This window comes from Erpetoichthys calabaricus, chromosome 1 (genome assembly GCF_900747795.2).
Source record: "Erpetoichthys calabaricus chromosome 1, fErpCal1.3, whole genome shotgun sequence".
Lineage (NCBI taxonomy): Eukaryota > Metazoa > Chordata > Cladistia > Polypteriformes > Polypteridae > Erpetoichthys > Erpetoichthys calabaricus.
The window spans coordinates 32,248,448-32,275,054 of record NC_041394.2 but is presented as its reverse complement, the minus strand read 5'-3'; the positions used below and the strand labels follow the sequence as shown (position 1 = coordinate 32,275,054).

General features: G+C 40.4%; 1 protein-coding gene across 2 annotated transcripts in view; it reads right to left on the bottom strand.

The window, feature by feature from the left end:
• xgb (x globin) overlaps window positions 1-26,607 on the bottom strand; it is a 90,654-nt gene that overhangs the window by 52,059 nt on the left and 11,988 nt on the right. Inside the window, exon 1 of one of the 2 annotated variants that reach the window (XM_028797408.2) lies at window positions 11,602-11,677. The exons of the other annotated variant lie outside the window; for it this stretch is intronic. Coding sequence (XP_028653241.2) covers window positions 11,602-11,636 — 35 coding nt within the window. The 5' untranslated portion in view covers window positions 11,637-11,677. Of the gene's footprint in view, window positions 1-11,601; window positions 11,678-26,607 lie in introns of those variants that run through there. 2 annotated transcript variants of the gene reach the window in all.

Genomic DNA, 26,607 nt, shown 5'->3' with positions numbered 1-26,607 from the left:
ATCGTCCTGGGGGAGGCAGTGTCCTTGATAAGCTGCCTTCCCCCATCCTTCCATTACTGGGGCGTCCTGGCCAGGATAAACTGCCGGCCATTCCTTGCAGTATTTATATTCCATCACTATTTCTACCTCCTCCCCAAAACAACAATAGGTGACCATACAGATTTCTGTCTCTTAAAATCAAATATCATTTCTTTGGTCTTTTGTGGGCGGCACGGTGGCGCAGTGGGTAGCGCTTCTGCCTCGCAGTTGGGAGATCTGGGGACCTGGGTTCAATTCCCGGGTCCTCCCTGCGTGGAGTTTGCATGTTCTCCCCGTGTCTGCGTGGGTTTCCTCCGGGCACTCCGGTTTCATCCCACAGTCCAAAGACATGCAGGTTAGGTGGATTGGCGATTCTAAATTTGCCCTAGTGTGTGCTTGGTGTGTGGGTGTGTTTGTGTGTGTCCTGCGGTGGGTTGGCACCCTGCCCAGGATTGTTTCCTGCCTTGTGCCCTGTGTTGGCTGGGATTGGCTCCAGCAGATCCCTGTGACCCTGTGTCTGGATTCAGCGGGTTGGAAAATGGATGGATGGATGGATGGATGGTCTTTTGTACATTCAGAACAAGACAGTTCTTATTGCACCAGTTTACCATACAGTCCACTTGATTTAGATAGTGACTCATCCTCCCCAGATATGCCTCCTATAAGCATGATGTCTTCAGAATATTTGATAATGGAGCAGTCAGTCGTCACTGTTCTGTCTCAGGTCACTTGTGTACAGAGTAATGGTGATAAGACACACCCCTGCGGGCTCTCTGTATTCGAATGAATGACTTTTGAAAAGCGTCCTGTACCTTGACTGTATGTGAATTAATTAAAAGAAAGTCGTGAATCCATTAATGTGACAATTGGGTTTACATTCATACTATTCAGTTTTCCAATCAGTATGTGAGGCTAGATGATATTGAACGCTGAAGAAAAATCCAGAAATAGTGCTCTAACATACAGTATGTACCAGGCTGATCAAGAAAAGAAATAGATTTGATGTAAGATAACAAGGAGAGCATCGCCAAGAGGGTCTGGGTGGTCTTTGGCCTTGGAAACCCACAGGTTTTTAAACTTTTATTCTTATTTACTCAACGTGTTCAATAAACACATGATTAGTCCTATTTGTGTGGAATTAGTTTAGTCAGATTGTGTTTGTCTGTAATTGTGACTTAGATGAAGATCAGATGACATTTTATTAGTAATCAATACAGAAATCCAGAGTAATTCCCAAGGGCTCACTTACATATTCTTGCATTACGTATTAATGGAAAAATGAATGGATGGATGAATAGATGGAAGTATCGACTCAAAGAAGCAGTATTGGCAGATAATAGTATGGGTTTTTAAGGGACTTAAAATCTGAAATATTGTGAAAGTCAGCTAAAACAAGAGATACCATAGAACTGTTCTCTTCAAAGGATTAATCCAGGAGCAACAGTTCCAAATAGCACTTTTATTTTAGTAAACCTTGCAACCAAAAATTGGAGGCAGTAAGCAAAGGGAATAGATCGAAGGAAGTGTATTTTGAAAACACACTCACCAGTATATGCATAAAATAGCACAATGATTTTAATTGGCGGCTATTTTTATAAACACTTCTTTTCAGGCAGATACGTGAGTGCATTGCTGGATGGCTAGTTTCCTGGCCTATTCTTCTGCCAAGCCATTTGCCGTTCTGGCAAAATCAATGGCCAAGGAAGGATGGCAGCAGCGATGTTTTATAGCTGAACACATAAATAAACTCAGGCAGGAACATGTTCATTTAGATGAGAGTTGATACACAGAACTTAAATGACCTACTACAGCAGGTCTGAAACATTTTGATGCAGCAACATAAAAGAGATGAACAGATCTCAGAATCAACAAATATCTGACCATTACTTCACTCATCTGTCTAGAAAAAGGCAGCCTGACCCCAATCTCAAAAGGCAGAATTCAAGGCCTTCAAGATTCAAAACAGGGCTCAGGGTTTAACATATCAGAAATACTTTAAATACTTAAAAAAATTCCTTCTAGGGAGGGAAAATGACAACCTTCTGGCCTGAAGGAAAGCAGGGCAAGGAGGAATTTCCAAAAATAAAATTGAGAAAACTGGAGCAAAATCCACAAAACCAAAAACTTCCAATTTCTACTTGCAATAGATGTTCTGAACTCTATAACACTCATTGATTTTTCGTTTTTATTTTAATATTGTGTTCATTTAGTTTCTTATCTTCAAGGTTCCCTCTGCGGTATTCCTTGTGGTTTGTGGGTGTTTCCCCAAAAGGCGAGACCACCTGCCCATCACCACATTGCACTGCCCTCAGCTCTTTAAAGGCTGAGGAAAGCCCACAGTCCCTTGCAGTTCATTGTTTGTGCTCATGGTAGTAGTGAGTTTTTCTGTGATTATTCTTTTTTGATATTTTTACCTAATGCTCTGTCTTTGACTTTATCCCTGGATTTGTGATAGCCCCTTGTTTGCCTTGGACTGCCATTGCCTTTTATGGCCTCCCTGGTTGTGCCTTTAATGCTCTTTGGAGCTTATTTTAGGTCTCATAGCATTTTTCCAAAACATATATATATCTATCTATCTATAGATAGAAGCCCTGGGCTTCTCACAGATGAGAGCAGGTTCACTCTGAGCACATGTGACAGATTTGAAAGGGTCTGGAGAAGCCATGGAGAACGTTATGCTGCCTGTAACATCGTTCAGCATGACCTATTTGGTGGTGGGTCAGTGATGGTCTGGGGAGGCATATCCATGGAGGAACGCGCAGATCTTTACAGGCTAGACAACAGCATCTTTACTGCCATTAGGGATGAATATCACTTGAACCCATTGTCATACCCTATACTTGTGCAGTGTGTCCTGGGTCCTGGTGCACGACAATGCCCAGCCTCATGTGGTGAGAATATGCAGGCAGTTCCTGGAGGGCCAAGGAACTGATACCATTGACTGGCTACCACGCTCTGCTTGCCTGACCTAAATCCAATAGGACACCTCTGGGACATTATGTTTTGGTCAGTCTGACGCCACCAGGTTGCACCTCAGACTGTCCAGGAGCTCAGTGATGCCCTGGTCCAGATTTGGGAGGAGATACTTCAGGACACCATCTGTCTTCTCATTAGGAGCATGCACTCCCGATGATGTCAGGCATGCATACAAGCATATGGGGGCCATACAAACTACTGAGTACAATTTGGAGTTGCAGCAATGAAATTTCGGCAAAATGGACTAGCTTGACGCATCATTTTTTCACTTTGATTTAAGGGGTGTGTTTGAATTCAGCCCTCTGTAAGTTGATCATTTTCATTTCATCAAAAGATGTGGCTTCCTTTCATTCCTAACACATTACCATATCAGTCCATATCAGTAGAGATATCCAGCAGGATTTTTTTTCCCATTGAGATCTGATGTGTTTTCAAAGTGTTCCTTTAATTATTTTGAGAAGTATATACAGTATATATATACAGAAACACTACCATTCAGAAGTTTTAGAATACCATATATGCTCACATATAACTCGGGTCTTGAAACCTGAAAAATCGATCATAAAATCAGACCCTGACTTATACGCCTGATCAAAAATGCAGCACTTTTTTTTTTACATCTTCTTGCTTCCTCCAATCTCACATCAGTTTCTCAGACGAATTGAATTTTGTTGCAGCAGCGCAGTTACCAATTTCTTTCTCTACTTCAGTGACGTTTAATTTAACACCAGCTTTATATTGTCTTCTGATGAAACGCTTCATCGTAGATAAGGGATGCTCTTATGATTAAGGTCTGTGAAGGTGTGAGATACAAAAAACACAAATCAGTGCAAACACTGCTTTGGAAAAGTTTGGGCACAATAGAGGCAGAGAGCGAGAGGTTAGGAGCACACGTTGATAAATTGCATTGCCGCACCCACATGGAAAAAGTTACTCTCTCAGGTGGGCGTTAGCATATCATAATCTCTTGGATCAGTAGTGTGAGTTTTCTGCATTCGACTTATACGACTGACATTATAAAATACCAGAAATTATACAATAAAATCAAGTCCCGACTTATTCGCGGGAGAACGTATCTGCGAGTATATACAGTACCTCAGTTTGTCCAGTCAGCAGTAGTCCACAGCCGGTATTTCAAGACCCTGTTTTGTCCTTTGAGGAATGGCTTTCTTACTGCCACTCGTCCTGTCAAACCTGCAGCACAGAATCTCCTCTTCACATTAGAAACTGAGGCTTACTGTTTTCGACCTGCACTGTGCAAGCTGTGCTTGAAGCTGTTATGTTGTGAAGGGCCTGTTATAACACAAGCTGGTGACCCTCAGAAACTGGTCTTCTAATTGGGTTGTGACATTGGGTCTGCCAGATCTTTCTATCAGAGTTTCATTCAGTTTCCAATTGCCTTTAGATTGTGCAAGACACTGCTGTCCTCACTGACACTTGATAGTTTTTTGCAGATTCTTTAAATGAAAGGCTACACTTTTAAGGGTAATAATTCTCTGTCTCAGTTAATTTCTTAATTGCCATTTTCTTGCCATTATACAGTGTAATATGGTACTTCAGAGGGTGTACTAACACAGTCTGTTCCAACTCTGCTTTAAGACAGACTGAGAGATTTTAAGTAATCAACAGAAGTCTGGACACCTGTGCAAATTGTGTCCTTCAACTTGCAAGGTTTAATTTATTATAATAGCTGCAGAACATCTGTAGGTTGTAACCTATTAGTTGTTCCCTGAAGAAGAAGGCCCATCTGCAGTATTCTCCTTTTTCAGTTTTTGCTAACCTAAACTTTAAATTCATTTTATTTCATCTGAGTACATTTGATGAAAAACAGGAAAATCTGAGGTGTTCTAAAACTCTGTGTGTGTATATACAGTATGCTTTGCCAGTAAACCATCACTTTCACAGAAACTGAAAAAAAAAACGTAAATTAAATGTTTAATTATGAAGTGTTGTTTTTTTCTGATTCTGAATACATAAGCCAAACTGCAAGTTTAGTTACATCTTTGAAAGCTGTTGTGTTTTTAAGGAAATTTTGAGTGTGTGTTCATTGCACAACCAGAGCCAGAAAGGCTACGAAGTATTTTATTTCTATTTATTACTGTTTATTTTTAATGTATTATTATATAAATGTTATATAAAACCTATATCTATTTTATTAATATCTACCAGTAGTTCATTTTTAAAAAATATATTTCTGAAAATTTTATACAAACCTCTTTATTGGGTGAAAGTTCAATTTTAAAAAAAATCAAACTAATCAAATGATCAACAAAATAATCACCAGATTAATCGATTATCTAAGTAATTGTTAGCTGCAGCCCTAGTTCAAAGCGTTTAATGTGTTTATTGTCTGGTGGTGTTTTTGTGCTGTTCCTTGTTCTGCTGATGTTAGTTTGTCTCTTGTATTGCCGGATGTCTGCCCATAGCAGCACTGACTTCTCATTAGGCACTAACTCAGTAACTTACAGCATCAGTGTCCCAGTCATTTGTTTAATGTACACTCTTTTGACATTAATGCTTCATTAAATAACCAAGACTTAATAAACCCTTAACTACTATCTCAGTTATTTTTGTCCAATGTCCTTTTACTTGAACCTACCGGCAGCATCTGCCATCTATCCTCAGCTTATTTCGCTACAAGTACAGCGTTGCAGTGGTTTCTATCCAGCGTGCCCCCAGTTGGTTTTATGAGTGGATGCACAGTCGCAAGTTCCATACGGTACATTTGATACACCGCACGGGTACTTAGGAATGTAAGATAACGATGAGATGGTCTTTTTGTAATGGCTTTCTCTACAGAGAACATTCAACAACTGAAGTAAAATGTGATATATTTACAAATCCTGCAGTGGACGAAAGTGTGACCGGTGACGAATGAGCAGTGGAGAAATGGATCAGATTTATTTTAAGATAGTCCTGACTGTGTCATACTGTTAAGTAATATGGTATTAAATTACATTTAAAATGTGTACAATTTAAAATGATTGCAATATTCTATATTATAATCTTACAGAGTGCATATAAATAGCCATTTTAACAGTGGTGCATAAAATACACCCTTGTGAGTCCATGTGAGATGTGAAATGGTGCGAGTAGCGAAGGGTTAATAATTAGTTTGACTTTATATTGGGAATTCGTATTGTTCAGAGCCTTCTCACTCAAATGCAAATGTCTGGCTTAAGATTTGGTTTGGCAAACAGATGTGATATATACATATACAGTGCATCCGGAAAGTATTCACAGCGCATCACTTTTTCCACCTTTTGTTATGTTACAGCCTTATTCCAAAATGGATTAAATTCATTTTTTTCCTCAGAATTCTACACACAACACCCCATAATGACAACATGAAAAAGTTTATTTGAGGTTTTTGCAAATTTATTAAAAATAAAAAAACTGAGAAATCCCATGTACATAAGTATTCACAGCCTTTGCTCAATACTTTGTCGATGCACCTTTGCAGCAATTACAGCCTCAAGTCTTTTTGAATATGATGCCACAAGCTTGGCACACCTATCCTTGGCCAGTTTCACCCATTCCTCTTTGCAGCACCTCTCAAGCTCCATCAGGTTGGATGGGAAGCGTCGGTGCACAGCCATTTTAAGATCTCTCCAGAGATGTTCAATCAGATTCAAGTCTAGGCTCTGGCTGGGCCACTCAAGGACATTCACAGAGTTGTCCTGAAGCCACTCCTTTGATATCTTGGCTGTGTGCTTAGGGTCGTTGTCCTGCTGAAAGATGAACCGTCGCCCCAGTCTGAGGTCAAGAGTGCTCTGGAGCAGGTTTTCATCCAGGATGTCTCTGTACATTGCTGCAGTCATCTTTCCCTTTATCCTGACTAGTCTCCCAGTTCCTGCCGCTGAAAAACATCCCCACAGCATGATGCTGCCACCACCATGCTTCATTGTAGGGATGGTATTGGCCTGGTGATGAGCGGTACCTGGTTTCCTCCAAACGTGATGCCTGACATTCACACCAAAGAGTTCAATCTTTGTCTCATCAGACCAGAGAATTTTCTTTCTCATGGTCTGAGAGTCCTTCAGGTGCCTTTTGGCAAACTCCAGGTGGGCTGCCATGTGCCTTTTACTAAGGAGTGGCTTCCGTCTGGCCACTCTACCATACAGGCCTGATTGGTGGATTGCTGCAGAGATGGTTGTCCTTCTGGAAGGTTCTCCTCTCACCACAGAGGACCTCTGGAGCTCTGACAGAGTGACCATCGGGTTCTTAGTGACCTCCCTGACTAAGGCCCTTCTCCCCCGATCGCTCAGTTTAGATGGCCGGCCAGCTCTAGGAAGAGTCCTGGTGGTTTCAAACTTCTTCCACTTACGGATGATGGAGGCCACTGTGTTCATTGGGACCTTCATAGCAGCAGAAATTTTTCTGTAACCTTCCCCAGATTTGTGCCTCGAGACAATCCTGTCTCAGAGGTCTACAGACAATTCCTTTGACTTTATGCTTGGTTTGTGCTCTGACATGAACTGTCAACTGTGGGACCTTATATAGACAGGCGTGTGCCTTTCCAAATCATGTCCAATCAACTGAATTTACCACAGGTGGACTCCAATGAAGCTCCAGAAACATCTCAAGGATGATCAGGGGAAACAGTATGTACCTGAGCTCAATTTTGAGCTTCATGGCAAAGGCTGTGAATACTTATGTACGTGTGCTTTCTCAATTTTTTTTATTTTTAATAAATTTGCAAAAATCTCAAGTAAACTTTTTCACGTTGTCATTATGGGGTGTTGTGTGTAAAATTCTGAGGTAAAAAATAAATTTAATCCATTTTGGAATAAGGCTGTAACACAGTCCAAAGACATGCAGGTTAGGTGGATTGGCGATTCTGAATTGGCCCTAGTGTGTGCTTGGTGTGTGGGTGTGTTTGTGTGTGTCCTGCAGTGGGCTGGCACCCTACCCGGGGTTTGTTTCTTGCCTTGTGCCCTATGTTGGCTGGGATTGGCTCCAGCAGACCCCTGTGACCCTGTACTTAGGATATAGCGGGTTGGAAAATGAATGGATGGATGGATGGATATATTTATATATATATATATATAATATATTATATATATAGGTATATATATACATATATATATATATATATATACACATATATTATAATATATATATATAATGTAATTACCCCGATCTACATGCTGTCAAATAAACAAACCACACGCCGTGGCGCAACGTTAGGGGCATCGCCTCTGGCTCCGAGGTTCGATTCCCGAGAGGGAGTGCAGTGGAGTTTGTACGCCTGAGGAGCCCAGAATGAGGGCGAAACACGTGTCGCGGACTCTTTGCATTTATTTGACAGTAAACTATTTCAACCATATATATATATATATATATATATATAGTATATATATATATATATATATATATATATATATATATATATATATATATACACAGTATATATGGAAATGTTCCTAAATAAGTCTATTCAAATTATCAACCTAAATTCCTAGAATGTGTGTATGGTGTGCACAATATCACTTGCCTTCATTGTCATTCCAATTTTTATATTATTTTTTATAAACAGACTATTTGCAAACACCAAGAAATGACTCATACAGCAGGTGCCCAGTTTTAAATACAGACATGGATGTGGGTGTCTGTTTGGGAGGGGAAGTGCAGAGAGGATCATTTCAGTGGCAAATAAACAAAAAAATTAATAAAGATATGATTTTGTTAGTCAGTATGCTGTTCTGGGGCTAATGAAATCAAAGAAATCACTTTAGATAGAGCAAACGTTGGGCCTTCTAACACGATTAGGAGTACTAGGGTGTTGTACTGTGTTAGCCATTATGGATGTAATGAGAAGTCAAGCAAAATGACACCTTTTATTGGCTAACTAAAAAGATTACAATATGCAAGCTTTCGAGGCAACTCAGGCCCCTACTTCATTTTCTTATTGATTACATCTTGCCTGAAGAAGGGGCCTGAGTTGCCTCGAAAGCTTGCATATTGTAATCTTTTTAGTTAGCCAATAAAAGGTATCATTTTGCTTGACTTCTCATTAACACAATTGGAATAAAGGAATCACTGGTGGGAACACATCACAGGTCCATCCACTCCAACCTGTGACTTTATTTGTCTTCATATAAAATCTGCATGAATGCATGTGTTAAGATATTCTGAAAACAAAGCAAAATGTGCAAATGAGCATCTATAATTACTTTATGTTTTGCTTATCTTGCTTTGCAAGTGTGTTTTATTACTGGTTTTGATGATCGACTCTCAAATGCACCATGCTAAAATGAATTTCTTGGCTGGGGCCCCAACGCTTTTTTTACATTTGCTTTGTGTTTATTTCTAACTCTTCATCACCTGATGAGTTAGAATGAATAACTTGCTAAATTAAAGACAGGGCGACTAAGAGTGTTGCACATGCACTGGGCATGATGAACTGTGTGTAGCAAGTGGTTAAAAGGGCCGGGATGAAGAAGTGAGTGTGACAGTTGCTGGGGTGCATTTTGAGCTCAGTCATGCTTGGCTATGGTCCTTTAATATCATCTGACAAGCACTTAGCTAATACACAATGGTAAAAGCAACCATTTTGATGTCGATCATCAAAAATGTCTCTCAGAAGGCTATCATGTTAGCATTTTTCTGATTTTATTTTGTGGGTTTTTGTGCCACTCTTGCTTTGCATTTTGCTTTTTCACCTTGTCAATCTGTGATCTTGTTACTTTCTTGTATACTGTATTATCATGATATTTCCCTCTATTTACCCTTTACCTAGGGGTAAGTGTACTCATCAGATTCATTACCGGGTTGGTCCTTAAGATTAACACACGCATACATAACTATACGCATACACACAGAAACTCAACAGTGCCCTATGAATGACACACACACAGCTGGTTAACCTCTAGCACTTTAAACCACACAAGTACCTTTGCAATAACACAGCCTGTCACTCCCTCAGCACTTCAAGAGACTTACTTATTATCGGCACGAACAACATTCAATGTTTTAAAGATACCTCCGACCTAAATATTACTTTTGGCCTCCAAGAATACATTTTAACATACAAAGGCTCATCATCCTTGACTATAGGCCATTTATTAGCCAAGAATGCCTTACTTTACATAATGTTCCCTACTATTAGGTGGAGCTCTCACCCACAGCCTTAATAAATCTCGCAGCACAGAGGTAATGGCAAGCCTCCAGCTGCACCAGGTGCTCAAAGAAATCTACCTTATTACTTCAATCACTTTAGACATTAAAACAAAGAATAGAAAGTTAAAATCAGTGTGGTATTTATTACAGGAATAATAATACCAGTAGAACAAAGAATAATAGAAAATAGGACTGGTAGTAAAGTCTGGATATATATAGTCTTTAGAAAAAGCTTACGAAAAAGTAAAGATGTCACAGGTGGCCCGTGATCTAGCACCTGTGGTTGTTCATTATATGCTTTACTGATGATCAGATGGAAACAGCTGCATGATGCCGGCGTCCTCTTCTGACGTCGCTCTGTTCCCTTCTCCTGACTTCTTCGTTCCTTCTTCTTCCTCCCTCCTATGTCACTTTTCAGACGAGGCATATCTATTATAAAATTATACTGGGGGGTTTTGCAAGATGTGATTGTTGGATATTCTGATTGGCTGGTTGTCAATATGATAAATGAATTCACTGTCTGTTTTCCCAAACAATAAAACTTTTTTTTGATGTTGCTTAATACCTACTGGCATGTCTTCCTTTCCCAGGCTGTAAACCAATTTAGCTACTTGTTGTCCCAGATGCCCAGGTTATAAACTAATCAATAGCATTAGGCACCAGTATGTCTTCCTTTCTTTGTTGGATCAACTGTTTTAAAAGTGAGGTGCAACTGGGAAGACGATATGCTTTGATGTGTTCTGAATTCTGTTCATCTCTTGTTTTGTCTTGAGCAAACTATAATGGAAATATAAACCAAAATGTACAGATTTTGTACCCCATATGTACGACGTATAGGGAAAGTATTGGAATCCCCCAAAAATTCCACTTCGAGATTTTAATGAATCTTGATGTTTTAGACCTCACATTTTTGGAATCAAGTCTGTGTGTGTGCGTGTGTGTGTGTGTGTGTGTATGTGTGTGTATGTAAACATTATAACTTGAGTACACTTTCACTTAGATCAACCAAATTTTGCAAGTATTAGTTACAAAACATAGATTTCTATCAACTTTTGGGCTATTTCTGTATACCGGAAGTGGTTCTTTACCTTTTTTTCATGCCGCTGCAACTTTACTTTTATAATAATTGTTCAATATATTATTAATTTTGATTTGATTTGTTGTTGATGGTTCTTTAATGTGCATAATATAAAAATATAATCATTGTCTTGTGGTTTACTCCTCACATATCCATGCCCATATCTGAGTATACGAGAAAGTCTAGGGGAGACCACTCCCGATTTTTTTTTCCTTATTAGTGTCCATCAATTCCAGTCACACTTTTATACTACAGTTGCTTGTCTGCCGTCTCCAGGTCCACTTTAAACCATGCTGCCAGCTGCTTTCATCTTTCTTTTGTCCAGTCTACGTAACCAGATGTCAAAATGGAATGTGAAAATGTAAAGCAGTTTTTTGGTGAAAATCTCTAAGAACTGCATTACTTACAGTACATGTCTGCCTGACACCATCTGTTCATCCATTTTATTGTCTGTGAGCACAAGACAAACATCTTGTCCATCCATCTATTCCATTCACCGAGCAAGGTCATGGGGCAAGCTGGAGTCCATCTAAGCCAGCATCTGGAGCAAAGCAGAGACAACCCCTGAACAGGCAGACAGACAGCATGCCACAACTACATTGATTTCTTAACCCTGTTTCCCTCCATGTGACTTTCAATGTGCTTAGATTGTAGTGAACATGACACGACAGACCTCCAGCTGTTCTTCCAGCCCCATTCAAGACACTGAAATGCTAAAGGCGGAATGAAATGTAGGTCTGATATGTGACATTTCCATCGTACACTTTGGAACATCAGCATGGGATGGCAGACTTGCACCTCAGGTAACTTGATAAGCAGTTTCTGGTACTTCACACAGTTGCCGACAATTGCTTCATAACACAAATTGCTTCTATTCATCTTTCCTAATCTTTCCACTGATTACAGCCCTGGTACAAGTAAAGTGGATCAATTTGCATGAAAGTTATTATAAGTAAATGCTTCAACGACAACGAGACTGTTAAATCACATCTTGTCTCTTTCCCCTTAACCCCCCCACCCCCTTTCCAGATGACAGTAAATTACCTCCATTTTAAATTAAGCCTGGAGCTAATGTGGCATGTTTAAAGCATACTGGTAACATACATCCCGCCGCTGCAGGGTATGAAAAGTGTGACTTCAATTAATGCACCGATGAATTCTGAAGGATAGAGATGACAACAACAGAGAATCTTTTATTGGCTTGGTACCCAAATTAGGACCTAAAAGCCAGGGTGTGTTTTAATGGTTTAGGCCAGGGGTGTCAAACTCCAGTCCTGGAGGGCCATAGTGGCTGTAGGTTTTCCATTCTAAACATCTTTTTCATTAGTGACCAGTTTTTATTGCTAATTAATTTCTTTTGCCTTAATTTTAATTAACTTTACTGGGGCCTCTTTGTTGTTTCTCTTTCCCTAATTATCAGCCAAACAATAATGAGACACCAAACAAGCCGCCACATGACCAGCTCACCCGTGCCCATCACACAATATCTGAAAATAAAGAAAGATGAAGGTCTCAATAAAGTTGGTCTATCAGGTCACTGAAACATTGTGACAATATTTTTAGAAAAAAATGAAAAATCAACAGTTTTGGAAATGTCTGCTGTGGCAGAATGAGAGCAGAAGCAAGCCATGGAAATAAATAGCGGGTTTAATTAACAGCAAGATTTGGCTTAATAATAATTCATTACATTTATATAGCGCTTTTCTCAGTACTCAAAGCGCTATCCACACAGGGAGGAACCGGGAAGCAAACCCACAATCTCCTTACTGCAAAGCAGCAGCACTACCTCTGTGCCACCTGTGAGTTGTGGCTTCTCATTAAGAAACTGGTGAGAGTGAAACTGCTTGGAGTTTGAAATCCCAATTTAGTTGGTCATTTGGTGGCTCGTTTCACATCTCATTTCTGATTGGCTGTCATTTAATGAAGAAATGAATCAGTTCAGAGGGCTGAATCTTTAAAACTAGCACTATTAAAATAAAGGGAAGAATTATTTAATTAGCTGTGAAAACTGGTCACTGATTAAGAAAAGAGAATGAAAACCTGCAGCCACTGTGGCACTCCAGGACTGGAGTTGGACACCCCTGGTATTCTCAGTGCCTGTGTGCTGGGTTTGAGGAGCAAAAGTGCCCCCTAGTGTCCACAATAGGTAGATAGATATGTAAATGCACTACCGAAAATCAACACTTTTGGAAATGTCTGCTGTGCCAAAATAAGAACAGGAACAAGTGAAGTAATTAAATAATGGGTTTAATTAACAGCAAGAATCAGCTTCTCATTTAGAAACTGGTTGGAGTGAAATTGGTTGGATTTTGAAGCCCTAGTTTAGCTGGTCATCTGTTGGCTCATTTCACATCTCATTTCTGATTGGCTGTCATTTAATGAAGAACAGAATCAGTTCAGAGGGCTGAATCCTTAAAACCAGGACTACTAAAATGAAAACAAGTGAATTAGCAGTGAAAACTAGTCACTGATTAGGAAAAGGGTTAGAATGAAAACTTGCATCCACTGTGGCCCTCCAGGACTGGAGTTTGACCCCCCTGGTCTAGGGATTCAAGGCTGGGGGGCTGTCAAAAAACAGGGCAAATTAAAGCCCATTGTGGCGTTCCCTGTGTGATTTTGTGCTACACAAGAAATAAACTGTTGTTGTAATATTCTTCAGTCAGACTGCCTTGGGCTCCCACATAACTAAATGGGCATTAAGCACCCATGTGTGTACACCACATGAACTGTGATGGTAGAAGATGGTTGTCTTTCTACATGCTTTCAAGTCTATGATTACCACAGAAATTGCACAAGTAACTAGAAATATAAAAAAATTGACAAATGAAAGAAGACCGTTTAATCCATTAAGCCTGTTTGTTCTGCTAATTCCTAAGTTGTCCCAATACTTCATCCTGATCCTTCTCAAAGGTTGTCAAGGTTTCTGTTTCAACTTCAACACGTGTTGTATGTTTACACGGAAGCACTTTCAGTTCGAGTCTTTTTGACCCTCTTATTTTGTGTCTCTCTTTCTCTTTGTTTATCTTGCTGGCCATGTCCACACTACTACGTTTTTATTTAATGACTAGCTGATTACCCAGTGGCTTCACTCACTGAGTGCAAGGGAAAAAAATAAAGTGTAGTATTTATAAAATAAGTTTGTTAATTGCCAATTTTATTTTTCAACAAATAAAGAGCACTTACATTAACACAGAAATCAATTTAAACAACATTATTAACATCATTATCATATGAGAATATGAAGTAATAAATAAGAAGCACATTGCATATAAATATAAATTATTAAACAGTAAAATCTTCTTCTATAATACGCTACTGTGGCTATTCGTTTGTCTGTCCAGGATTTTAAATCACCTGTAGCTGGCAAACCGTTTCACCTATTGTCCTGAAATTTGGTACACATATACTACGTCATGTCTACTATCCACTTTCGGGGTAATGTTTTTTATTATTATTTTTATTTTAATTTTATTTTATTGTAGAATCAACTCTCGGCAGCGTGCAGCAGGGCGGCCGTGCGGCGCATGTGTACGGGCGCTGTTCTCATTCCCTACCACCTTCGCTAATCATTCTTGAGGCAGATTGAAGACTTAAGTGCCAGATTAAGTGAAAGGTTAAAGAAAATGTACTAAGTAATTGCAACACAAAAACTAACTTAATCAGTTTTAACGCGAAAAGATGCCGACGAAAGAGAAGCAGCGGGCCGCTAGGGTGGAGTAAATAAGAGCTGCTCAGGATGCAGAACACGCGACATATAACTGACTGTGGGAGAAGCATAGATTTTAAACATGCGTTGAGTTCATACGCTGGTGTCCCTCGTGGAGTAACCCTCCTGCGAGTAAAACAACAGTTTATTATTTTGCTAGGAGCTCTGAGATCTTGCATTGTTCGGTTCAAGGCTTCATAAGCTCTTTTATGTGCCATGGTGCACTCATCCCAAACTATTATCTTTGAATGTTGCAAGACTTTTGCCTTTCCAGAGCCCTTGCGTATGTTGCAAATTGGATTTTCGTCATGAGCGAGGTTTAATGGTAATTGCAATGCCGAATGTGCTGTACGGCCTCCATCTAATAATGTAGAAGCGATTCCCCATAACGCTACAGCCAGAGCTATGTCACCATTCGCTCTCTAGGCAAGAATCAGGTTTATTAAGAATGTTTTTCCTGTTCCTCTGTGGTCATATGTAATTTCCGTTTCAAACGCGAAAAGAATTGTATATATATAGATGACATTTTAAAATAAAACAGACTCTCTCCACGCTAGCCTTGTTGTTTACAAAGTATCTAAAATGACTGAACATGAACATCAGATAGATGTTCACGTACACTAGGCATGTGTGCATCGGTGGAAATGGAAAGAGGAAGTGTCCTCCATAAAAGCAATTCATTTTTAGCTTGAAAACAGAAAACAGAAGAAGACATTGCATCCATATACTGCTTTTCAAGAAACTCTTAGTGCTACACATAGAGGAGCGGAGCCTCTTCAACCACCACCAATGTACAGCGTACACTTGGATGATGTGTTGGCAGCCATTTTGCTCCAGTATGCTCACCACACCTTAGTTATTAGGTGATGAAGAGTTAAGAGATAGTTAGCCAATTAGAAATGGGAGGTGGTGAGGAGGCCAGAATGACTAGGCTGTTGTGGGTAATTTTGCCAGGACATCAGGAAACACCCTACTCTTTACGAAAGATACCCATGGGCCATAGAGAGTCAGTGTCGTGACTGTGGGAGTCCCACAAGCACAAGTCCCAAAACGCTTTCAAAAATTGCACACTACAGAGAGGCAAGAATCTACACAGTAAACAAAGACCTAAAACAGAATCCAGAAATCATTGTCAAGACAGAGCAGAGGTTTAAAAACAATATACACAGTTCCAATACAGAATCCATAACTGTTGTCATATACCAGAGCACAAAGCAAGGCAAAAGGCACAGTAAACACAAGAAACACTCCATTCCCTCGTGTGTCTGAAAGGAACCATCAGTAACAATGGAACGCCCTCCCATAAAATAGGGTGGACTGCCGTTCCTGATGGTGATTGGCAGGTGGCCCCACCCCTTGGGGAACCACCCACAAAACACAAGGGGCATAATCACGGCCACTTTCACTTACAAACGAACCCAAACTAAAATGTACATTATAAATAAAAGAAATATCAATACAAATAAATGATATGAAATTACACACTACAAACAATGAGAAGTCAAGCAAAATGACACCTGTCATTGGCTAACTGAACAGATTACAATATGCAAAGTCTCGAGTAAGTTTGTAATCAACTTGCAATCAGGTTGTAATCAAGTTGCCTGAAGAAGGGGCCTAAGCTGCCTCGAAACCTCGCTTATTGTAATCTGTTCAGTTAGCCAATGACAGGTTGTCATTTTGCTTGACTTCTCATTGCATCCATAATGGCTAACACGATACAACACGCTAGTACTACAGACACCACAAACAAAAAACACAACTGTGAACGCCAGCCAGGGAGAAAATGCTGGATGAAACCTGACAGTCAGGAGCTCAGTTTTATGTCTCATCCGCAGGATATTGGCAGTTTTTACAGCACAGTGTTCCCATCACTGCACAAACAAAAGGATAAGCGCCCCCCATTGGCCTCACCAGTACCTCTTCCAACAGCAACCCAAGCTTTTCCTAGATGGTCTCCCATCCAAGTATTGGTGGGACCTGAACATGCTTAGCTGCAGGTGGATGACTTCTTCTGAAGTGCTGGTTGGCAGCAATAGCAGATACAATAAAGAAAGAAAGAAAGAAAGAAAGAAAGAAAGAAAGAAAGAAAGAAAGAAAGAAAGAAAGAAAGAAAGAAAGAAAGAAAGAAAGAAAGAAAGAAAGAAAGAAAGAAAGAAAGAAAGAAAGAAAGAAAGAAAGATTTTGTTTGGACAGATAATGCAGTGGAATTGTTATTGAGAGTAAGTGTTGTGGTGTGAAATTTTGCATACAAGTTGATAAATGTTTTGTATGTTGTTATTTGTAACTTAGGCAAAGCAACATAATATTAGTGTTACATTAGTGAAAAGCATTCATGTTTACCCCCCTAGGACTAAGTCAGGATAGTGAATTTTATGAAGTGCCTCAAACAAGTTTAGCAAGTGATTCTCTGCAAGATTCTCTCAATCAACCCCCACAGGACTGTCAAGCTGGCAGGCTTCACCTTAACACATGGTTTTGAGGGCAGGTGTGACGGTATTCTGTCTCTCCATTGGTCTGAAGTATGGCTGTTTGGAATTGGCTCTTATCAGAAGCCTTTAAGTACCATGACGCCATAAGGGCTGTAGGGTGTGGACAGAAAATCTATAAATTTGCTTGCTTTACCCCCATCTCTCTCTTACAAACATCTGATGAAAGAGCATCTCACACACCATGAACTGAAAAGGACAACACAATGAAGAGCACAGCTCGGCAGCCATATTGAGACAGGCATGCGGCCTGTTCTGAAGAAAGCTGATCAAAAATGAGAAGTCTGTGGGCCGCCTGAAACTACACATCACCATTTATCATGTTGTATGGTTGCCAATATTCAAATATACTTTGCATATTGTTATTATTTTTGAAGATTATCAATAATAGTAAATTGTAACTTAACCCCTGCTTGTCTTTTACTACACCTAATTGCCTGATGTTATAAATGTAGAAGGTAAGGTGGGGAGAAGTTATATGGTACAATATCTTAGAAACAGTGGTAAGTCTGGGAGATTTGACAAAGGCTATATACTCTTCTTCTTTCGGCTGCTCCCGTTAGGGGTTGCCACAGTGGATCATCTTCTTCCATATCTTTCTGTCCTCTGCATCTTGCTCTGTTACACCCATCACCTGCATATCCTCTCTCACCACATCCATAAACCTTCTCTTAGGCCTTCCTCTTTTCCTCTTCCCTGGCAGCTCTATCCTTAGCATCCTTCTCCCAATATACCCAGCATCTCTCCTCTGCACATGTCCAAACCAACGCAATCTCGCCTCTCTGACTTTGTCTCCTAACCGTCCAACTTGAGCTGACCCTCTAATGTCCTCATTTCTAATCCTATCCATCCTCGTCACACCCAATGCAAATCTTAGCATCTTTAACTCTGCCACCTCCAGCTCTGTCTCCTGCTTTCTGGTCAGTGCCACCGTCTCCAACCCATATAACATAACTGGTCTCACTACCGTCCTGTAGACCTTCCCTTTCACTCTTGCTGATATCCGTCTGTCACAAATTACTCCTGACACTTTTCTCCACCCATTCTACCCTGCCTGAACTCCTTTTCACCTCTCTTCCACAATTCCCATTACTCTGTACTGTTGATCCCAAGTATTTAAACTCATCCACCTTCGCCAACTCTACTCCCTGCATCCCCACCATTCCACTGACCTCCCTCTCATTTACACACATGCATTCTGTCTTGTTCCTACTGACCTTCATTCCTCTCCTCTCTAGAGCATATCTCCACCTCTCCAGGGTCTCCTCAACCTGCTCCCTACTATCGCTACAGATCACAATGTCATCAGCAAACATCATAGTCCACGGGGACTCCTGTTTAATCTCGTCTGTCAACCTGTCCATCACCATTGCAAATAAGAAAGGGCTCAGAGCCGATCCCTGATGTAATCCCACCTCCACCTTGAATGCATCCGTCTCTCCCACCGCAGACCTCACCTCTGTCACACTTCCCTCGTACATATCTTGTACAACTCTTACATACTTCTCTGCCACTCCCAACTTCCTCATATAATACCACAACTCCTCTCGAGGCACCCTGTCATATGCTTTCTCCAGGCTACATAATAATAATACAAAAGGGGAAAGTAGAGTAAAATATTACTCTACCAAGAAAAAACAGTAACACAAACACACACACACACTCACAAAGGCGAACAAAGCAACTGAGGAAATGTAAGGAGGAGGATCTAATTAGTGAAGGGCTATGTAAAAGTAACAAACCAATTAGCATTTCAAGAGTCTACATTTTCAGGGGTTAAAAATGCTGGGATAAATCGGATGAAAAGTGAAAACTGAGACTAATATCTTCGTTTTAAAATAAAAATGTAGTAATGTGGACGCAGCCTCTGTCTCTCTGTTTCTCTCCCTCTTCCTAGAACGTTATGTCTCTCTCTTTCCCAAGGCCATATGTGGAAATTAATTCCCCAGATATCATTTCTTTTATTTCTTACCCACCTCCCTTTCTTTATTCCTGACTCTTTCTCTCTCTTACTCTCGAGTGCCGTCGACATGTCGAAGGAAATCCGCCCTGAAGACCTCACTGAGGATATTCTGTTGCCGTTTGGCTGCTTCCTACTTGAACATTTGGGTCCATATTCTCACGTACCTTCAACAAGTCATGCATGCAGACAGTTTACTGCAAACAAGACCTTCCTGCTTAAATCAAACAGCAAACAGCGTGTGTTTACACTAAGCCTGCTATCAGCTCGTGTTATCATCTTCCCTTATCCTTTATCATCTTCATCTTTGTTCCGCTAAAAGCAAAATGTGGTTTAATGTTGGTTTATTTAAATTCTTAATTTATTTTCGACAATAAACTTTCTAACTGCACTAGCAAGGCCTAAAATAGCTTAGAACATGTAAGTGCTGCAGAATACGCTGAAAGATTTTTATTCCTCACTTTAAAAATAATCAGACATCTGTTGATGAAATGCAGATTTGCTTGTTGTGCTACAATTCCAGTCATCAAACCCCCACACGCAGATGTGCGTTACTGGCCTCGCTCAGAATCACCATCATTAAATAAAAAAGAAAAAGGAAAGATGAGCTGAACACAAATGTCCATGGGGGCCAGTTGTTGAGATATCTCTGTCTTGTTAACAGTGCTGTGAATTACAAGGAGAAAACCCGATAGACTTTGGTGATTTAAGCCTCAAGCTCGTCCTCAAGTCATTCATTCTAGTTCATGTGTGTCAGGATTCTTGGCATCAATCTGTAGACAGAAAAGAGCCACATTGACCAACACTTCCATTTTCACCAGACATAATAGGAATAACCAGAATCAACAGAAGACATCCAGGCAAACAATAGGAAGACACAAAAATGGTGCGCTCGATGAATGAATCAAAGAACACTCCACGTAAATGCATTTTTGGCCTTTTGGTTTCTTTAAAGAGTTAACACAAAATCCTCATATCTCTGACCTTTGTGGCCAGTAGGGTCGATCTCAGACCTCAAACCGCAGACCCTACTACACAATACACAAGTCCTGTGGTCAAATGACATATTCTTTATTTCACAAAAATACCTTTCCAGTCTTCCTCCTACCACAGTCCCATCACAAGCACAAATCACCTTTTCCTTCTTCAGTCCTCCTCGGGGAAACATTACCCTCCTCATCTCCTGACTCCTACTTGAACGGGTTATCCAGGAGTACTTCCATTACCACAATATTGCACCTCCATAAAACAAGGGCATCCTCTTCCAGCAGCACCCTCTGGTGGCCCTCAGGGACCCCTATAGATCTGTCCTCCAAAACTACAACTTCAGTATTACAGGAAAAGCTGCCATCTAACATATTGGGGGAACACCCAGTCTTGGGGCGCAGTCTCTCTCTGTCCATCAGTTATCCCTGATTTTCAACTACTGCAGGGAACCGGACCCATCCTGCTCGGGATGCTTACCCACCCCTATGGTTGTCCATCCTTGATTATTGCCTCCCTCACCCGTCCTTCAAAACCATCCTTTGCATTGGCCGTACTCAATTGAGGAAGGAAATGCAAGGCACCATCATCAGAATGCTCTTCCATCCCCTTGGATCATCCATTATACTGGTTCCCGAGCCAGGTAAGGAAACACAGTCCATTCCAGCTCGGACACCAGCTCATCCATGACACCTGTCTTCTTTACATTTATAAGACTGTTTTCCTGAAAATAACAACCTACAGTTTATTCAGCAAGGGCTGCAAGTAAAGGATTCTTTGAGACTTTCAATTCCTGGAACTGTTGCTGCTCAAAGAAGGCGCATGGAGTTTCATGAAGGTAGCAAAATCCAGTTTTATTGTGTGATGCATACACAGACCGAAATGAAATGAAATGAGCAATTAGCAAACTCAGGAAACTTACATTTATTACAATTATGATCACTTATGCAAAACACTCTCCTCCTTCTGACTTTTCCCATCATTACTTAATGACCATCACCTGACTGAAACTGCCATCACTACTTCATACCCTGTGCAGGTGTCAAAAACTTATTTATCAATCGATTCCTACCATTAAGTCGGAATCAGGCAGACCCACACATGAGATATTAGGCTAGAAGTTGGGGCAGTTGTGCCCCTAAAACAATAACGCATTTTCCTTGACTTGTCATCACCTGTCCAGGCAAACAGACAGGGAGGCAGAGGCCCAGCCGCTGCAAATGGAAGCAAACGGCTTATCTGGTTTTCTCTCATGGCCAAAACCTCAATGGCTGCATTTCTTAAAACAATGGCCAGTTTCGTCCTCTAAAAGTATACAATGTCTTTGACTGAAGTTTTTAAGCTTAGCAGTTGCAAAGAAAAAAAATAATAAAATAGGCAAGCGAGGGCTTTTTATTGTTTAATCCTTACTATACTAATGCGCATCAGAATTTATAATGTTCTCATACATGCTTTATGGTCTCTTTAAATATATGCAAATCATCAACTTTAAGAATATTCTTTTCTTCAGAACCAAGGGTTAACATCAAAGAATTAAATGGGCATTAATCAGACACCCATAGCAGTGCTCATTTAGATTTAGATTTGGATACAACTGTATTTGTCCCCACAGGAAAATCTGGCTTCTTCAGAGGCTCATTAACTAACTAACTATATAAATAAATATTCCAACTGCAATGTTACTATTGTTACACGTTTTATTATATACCTATTGTCATAGACAACACAGATTGGCTGGCATCCTCGCCGGGACAGATGGTCTCTTATTTGGGTGGATTGGCATCCAATGTCGGTTATTGGTACCTTTCCCAGTCAGGAGGCCATTATAATGAGTTCAAGAATGTTAAGTTTATCAGTATGTTATCCGGCACACAGGATCATTTATTTGTAATATTCGTTTCTCAATAAATATATACAATAAGTATCTATTTGACAAAGAAATAAAATTACCCATCGTTATACATATCCATCAATTTTTCCTTTGCATCTTACATGGTTAAAGAATTCTGGAGACATTTCCTCTAACATTGGCACTACCAGTCAGGAGCCAGCCCTGGATGAGCTGCCAGTCCATTAACCGTTAGGCTCATGTGGGACGAGGACAAAAGCGCAAGTTATCCCAAATAAATGAGTGTTAGGCTGTAGGAGGAATGTGAGTGTCTGCAAACAAACCCACCGGAAAGAAGGAAGAACATGCATGTGCCTCATCCCCAGCATCAGGCCATGTGCTCTCAAATAAAGAAGAAGCAAAGCAGCAGACAAGTGGATGGGTGGTTGGCCTAAATACATCCTTCCATCTTGGAAGCAAGTCAAAACAAAATGTCAATGCATCATAAATAGTGCACACCCACGCACATTGGACTGTTTTAGATTTGCCAATCAATTTGACAGCATGTCTTCAGGCTGTGGGTGGACATTGGAGTCTCCAAAGGCCTACACACAACATAATGGACTTGTCATGTCTTGTAAAATCATTGCATCCTGTTAAATCAGAATTGTTACTAAGAAAACCAAACAAGCCCACACAGAGACAAGGAGAGCTTGCAAATGGCACACACGTGACAGCTGCACACAGATCATGAATCCAAGATGGTGGCTCTATGAGACAATACTGCTAATCAATGTGACATCATGCCACCCTGCTAGATTTGGAGGCAGATTTACACTGACCCAGTGAGGTAGTCTCTTTGGGGGAACTGGCACCCCAATGGATCTCCTATGTTGTTTAGACAGGCTTAGGTCTCCTGAAGCCTTAAACATTGTATTGGATGGGCTTAGCAAATGGATACAAGAAGGTAAAGCAGCAGGAATAGCTTGATTGTTATCTGTTGTCTATTAAGGTTACATAAATACTTATCAGATAGATAGATAGATAGATAGATAGATAGATAGATAGATAGATAGATAGATAGATAGATAGATAGATAGATAGATAGATAGATAGATAGATAGATAGATAGATAGATAGATAGATAGATAGATAGATAGATAGATAGATAGATAGATAGATATGAATGACAGTTCTGTGTTACCACTGTAATATCCATACTAAACTTTCTAAACTTCAACGTGATTAAAACTACTATAAATGCAAGCCTGTAATGTCATGCTAAGTTTGTCACCTTCAAAGATGGCACGTATAAAGCCAGACAGGAGGTGAGAAAAGTGTCTTGAAAATAATGAGTCTGAGAAGCAGGCTGTATGGGAACGCGCTCGAGAAAGGGAGCGCCGGTGAAGAGACTTTCACATGCTCACAAATACAAAGGAAAGGTACAATGCTGAAGGTACATGTTGGACAAGAGATGGCAAATATATATATATATATATATATATATATATATATATATATATATATATATATATATATATATATATATTATTTTCTATTACCTGTCTTCAACACATACTGTGGCTAATGAAAGGATAAGTGCCTGTGAATATGTGTGTCCATCCAGTTGCTTTATCTCTGTCATTCCAACAGATGGCACATTACAAACATTTGTAGTGATAAAATGCATTGCATTTATCATTCTAACAGATGGTGGGTCACAAACATTAATACTGCTTTTACGAATCCCATACCAAATGGCATATAACAGAGACATATTCATTGCTTTCATAATTCCAACAGATGCCGCATCAGAAACATTTGTAATAATGCATTTTATTACTACATCTGTTGGAGCACTTGCCCATCATAGGGCACATTCACACACATTTCAGTCATAATAGGCAACTCAAACTTAACAATCAACCTGTTATTCATGTGTTTAAATCCATGTGGGAGGCAATGAAGAGCACAAAGAGACTGTGCAATCTTCATACAGGAAATGTGTGCATCAGGATTTGGACCCAGGACTCAGGAACTATGCGATAAAAGTTCTAACAACTGCAATACCCCTGACAGGTTTAGGCAGAGGCACTTTTAGACAGGGTTTGACATGACAATTCTTTACATTATCTTGACAGCACGAGTCGATTCTCCCTCCATTTTTCATTTAGGTTTTCTTGGGGTGTTCCAAATTTACAGGATGGGATTTCAGATTGGTCATTGGCACTGAACTGGCAGGGTATGGGACGAGTATGTTTGTGTATATAGCTGTGCCTTCTGGTGGGCTGACATCCCATTCGATTTATGACTTAACCTAGCTATATATTTCAGGTGTCTGTCACATGCTTTTAGGGGGCATCTTCAGAGGTCTTATATAGAATGTATTCACCTCTTCACCATGGGTCTGTGCTGTTAATAACTCCTTCTTCCTTTTTACCCTCAGAAGAGAGGATGATCATATGAAAGAACATTGACAGCATTTGCTCTAATGTTTTAAAGCTTCTTCCTCGAACAGAATATAAAAACAGCAACCACCGGGAGTCACAGCTGGTGAAATTGGACTCTTAGTCCAGGTGTGATTTATTTGAGAACAACAGACCTATGATGCCCCACATCATCTTATTTACTGTTTTCTGGTTTTACTTCATCTAATAGGCTTGCCTGTTAAATGGGGTTCACCAGGGTGCTGCCCAAACCCTTCATCTTGTCCAGTCTGGTTCTCTTGCATTGGTGTAGTCGGGAGGAAATTGGGCTGGATCCATAATAGAACTGACTGACCTAGCAACCCTCATCCAGTCTATGGGCAAACAACTTTATCTTCTTCAAGTGTAGGCAGTGGTACAGCAGAGGGCCGTGTAACATCTAATTTGCTGGTGTTGTTACATCTATTAGGCTGGCCTATTAAATGGAGTTCATCAGGCTGGTGTCCCAACTCTTTATCTTGTCCAATCTGGTTTTCTTACACAGGAAACAGAACCCCTGCTCCCTACCAACTTGTATTGAGTAAAATAGGTTCAGAAATCAGATGGATAAATAAAATGAACAAGCATCCTTTCTTTACTGAGCACCACCCCAAGGAGAGCGAACAGGTTCATCCCAGGACTATATGGGCATGTCCTACTCTGATTGGCTCAGAGAATTAAATCTGTTTATCCTCAAGCAGAGCAGACAGTATGGGGATCTAATCCAGGTCTACAAAATCTTCAAAGGCATCGATAAAGTAGATCCAGCAGATTTCTTTCATCTAAATTGTGAATCACGTATTTGAGGACGCCAGTGGACATTAAGGAGAAGTGCATTTTGGATCGAAACCAGGAAGCATTTCTTTATGCAAAGAGTTATGGAAATCTAGAAGAAATGACCAAGGCATGCAGCTGAAGCAGAAACCTGACAACTTATTAGAAGAATCTGGATGAGATATTGGGGACAGTGTCGCTCATACCTGAACAAACAATCATGATGGGCTAAATGGACTCCTAATATACAGTATGTAAAGTTTCTTATGTTCAACAGAACTATAGTGTAACCTGTTGGGGGCATCTCATACCCCTAAACCCCCAAAACAGCTACACAGACTCAAGTCCCAGGTTCAAACAACTGTTTATTTTAAAGAAATACCTTACACAGGATCTTCCACTATAAATGATACTTCCTTTATTTCTTTTCCTTCTCCTCTCATGATTCCAACTTGCTTGGGTGAGACGGAGCAGCTTCTTTTAAACCAGGTCTGGAAGGGCTTCTAGTGCCACCATATTGCAATCTGGAAGCATGTCCAGAACCCTACTAAAATCAAAAATCCTCCTTTCCACAACTCCCCCTGGTGGCTCCCAAGAAACACAGCAGGGCCACCCATCAGGACTGCAGTTGTCTTGCTTTTGTACACATGGGACATCCACCAGAGGGATGCTAACACACATCATGTTAGGAGAGCACATGGCCATGGGAGGTGGTCTCCTCCTGTCCATCCATTATGATATCCCAACAGGGAAATTGTGGTTCACCAGAAGGATGCTGCCACCCATCAGGCAAGGGGAACACATGGCCGCAGAAAGTGGTTTCATCCTGTCCATCCATTATAACATCTTGACCGGGAAATTGTGATTCACTTGAAGGATGATACCACGCATTATGCTAGGGGAGCTCATGGCCGTGGAAGGTGGTCTCCTTCTGTCCATCCATTATATTATCCTGACTGGGAAAGGGTACACACACAATTCCAGCCCAGAATGCCCATCCATCCGTGGGTACCATCTATTATGAGGGCCTCTTGACTAGGTAATAAAACCATTCATCCTGGCCGGGATGGCTGCTATTCCATGTCCTCCAGGACATTCATTTATATGCAGAGACTGGCAAACATGAATTCCTACTCTTTACACAATGCTGCTAAGACAGCTTTGGCTTTCGTGAAAAAAAAAATGGGCACAGAAATTGGATGCATAC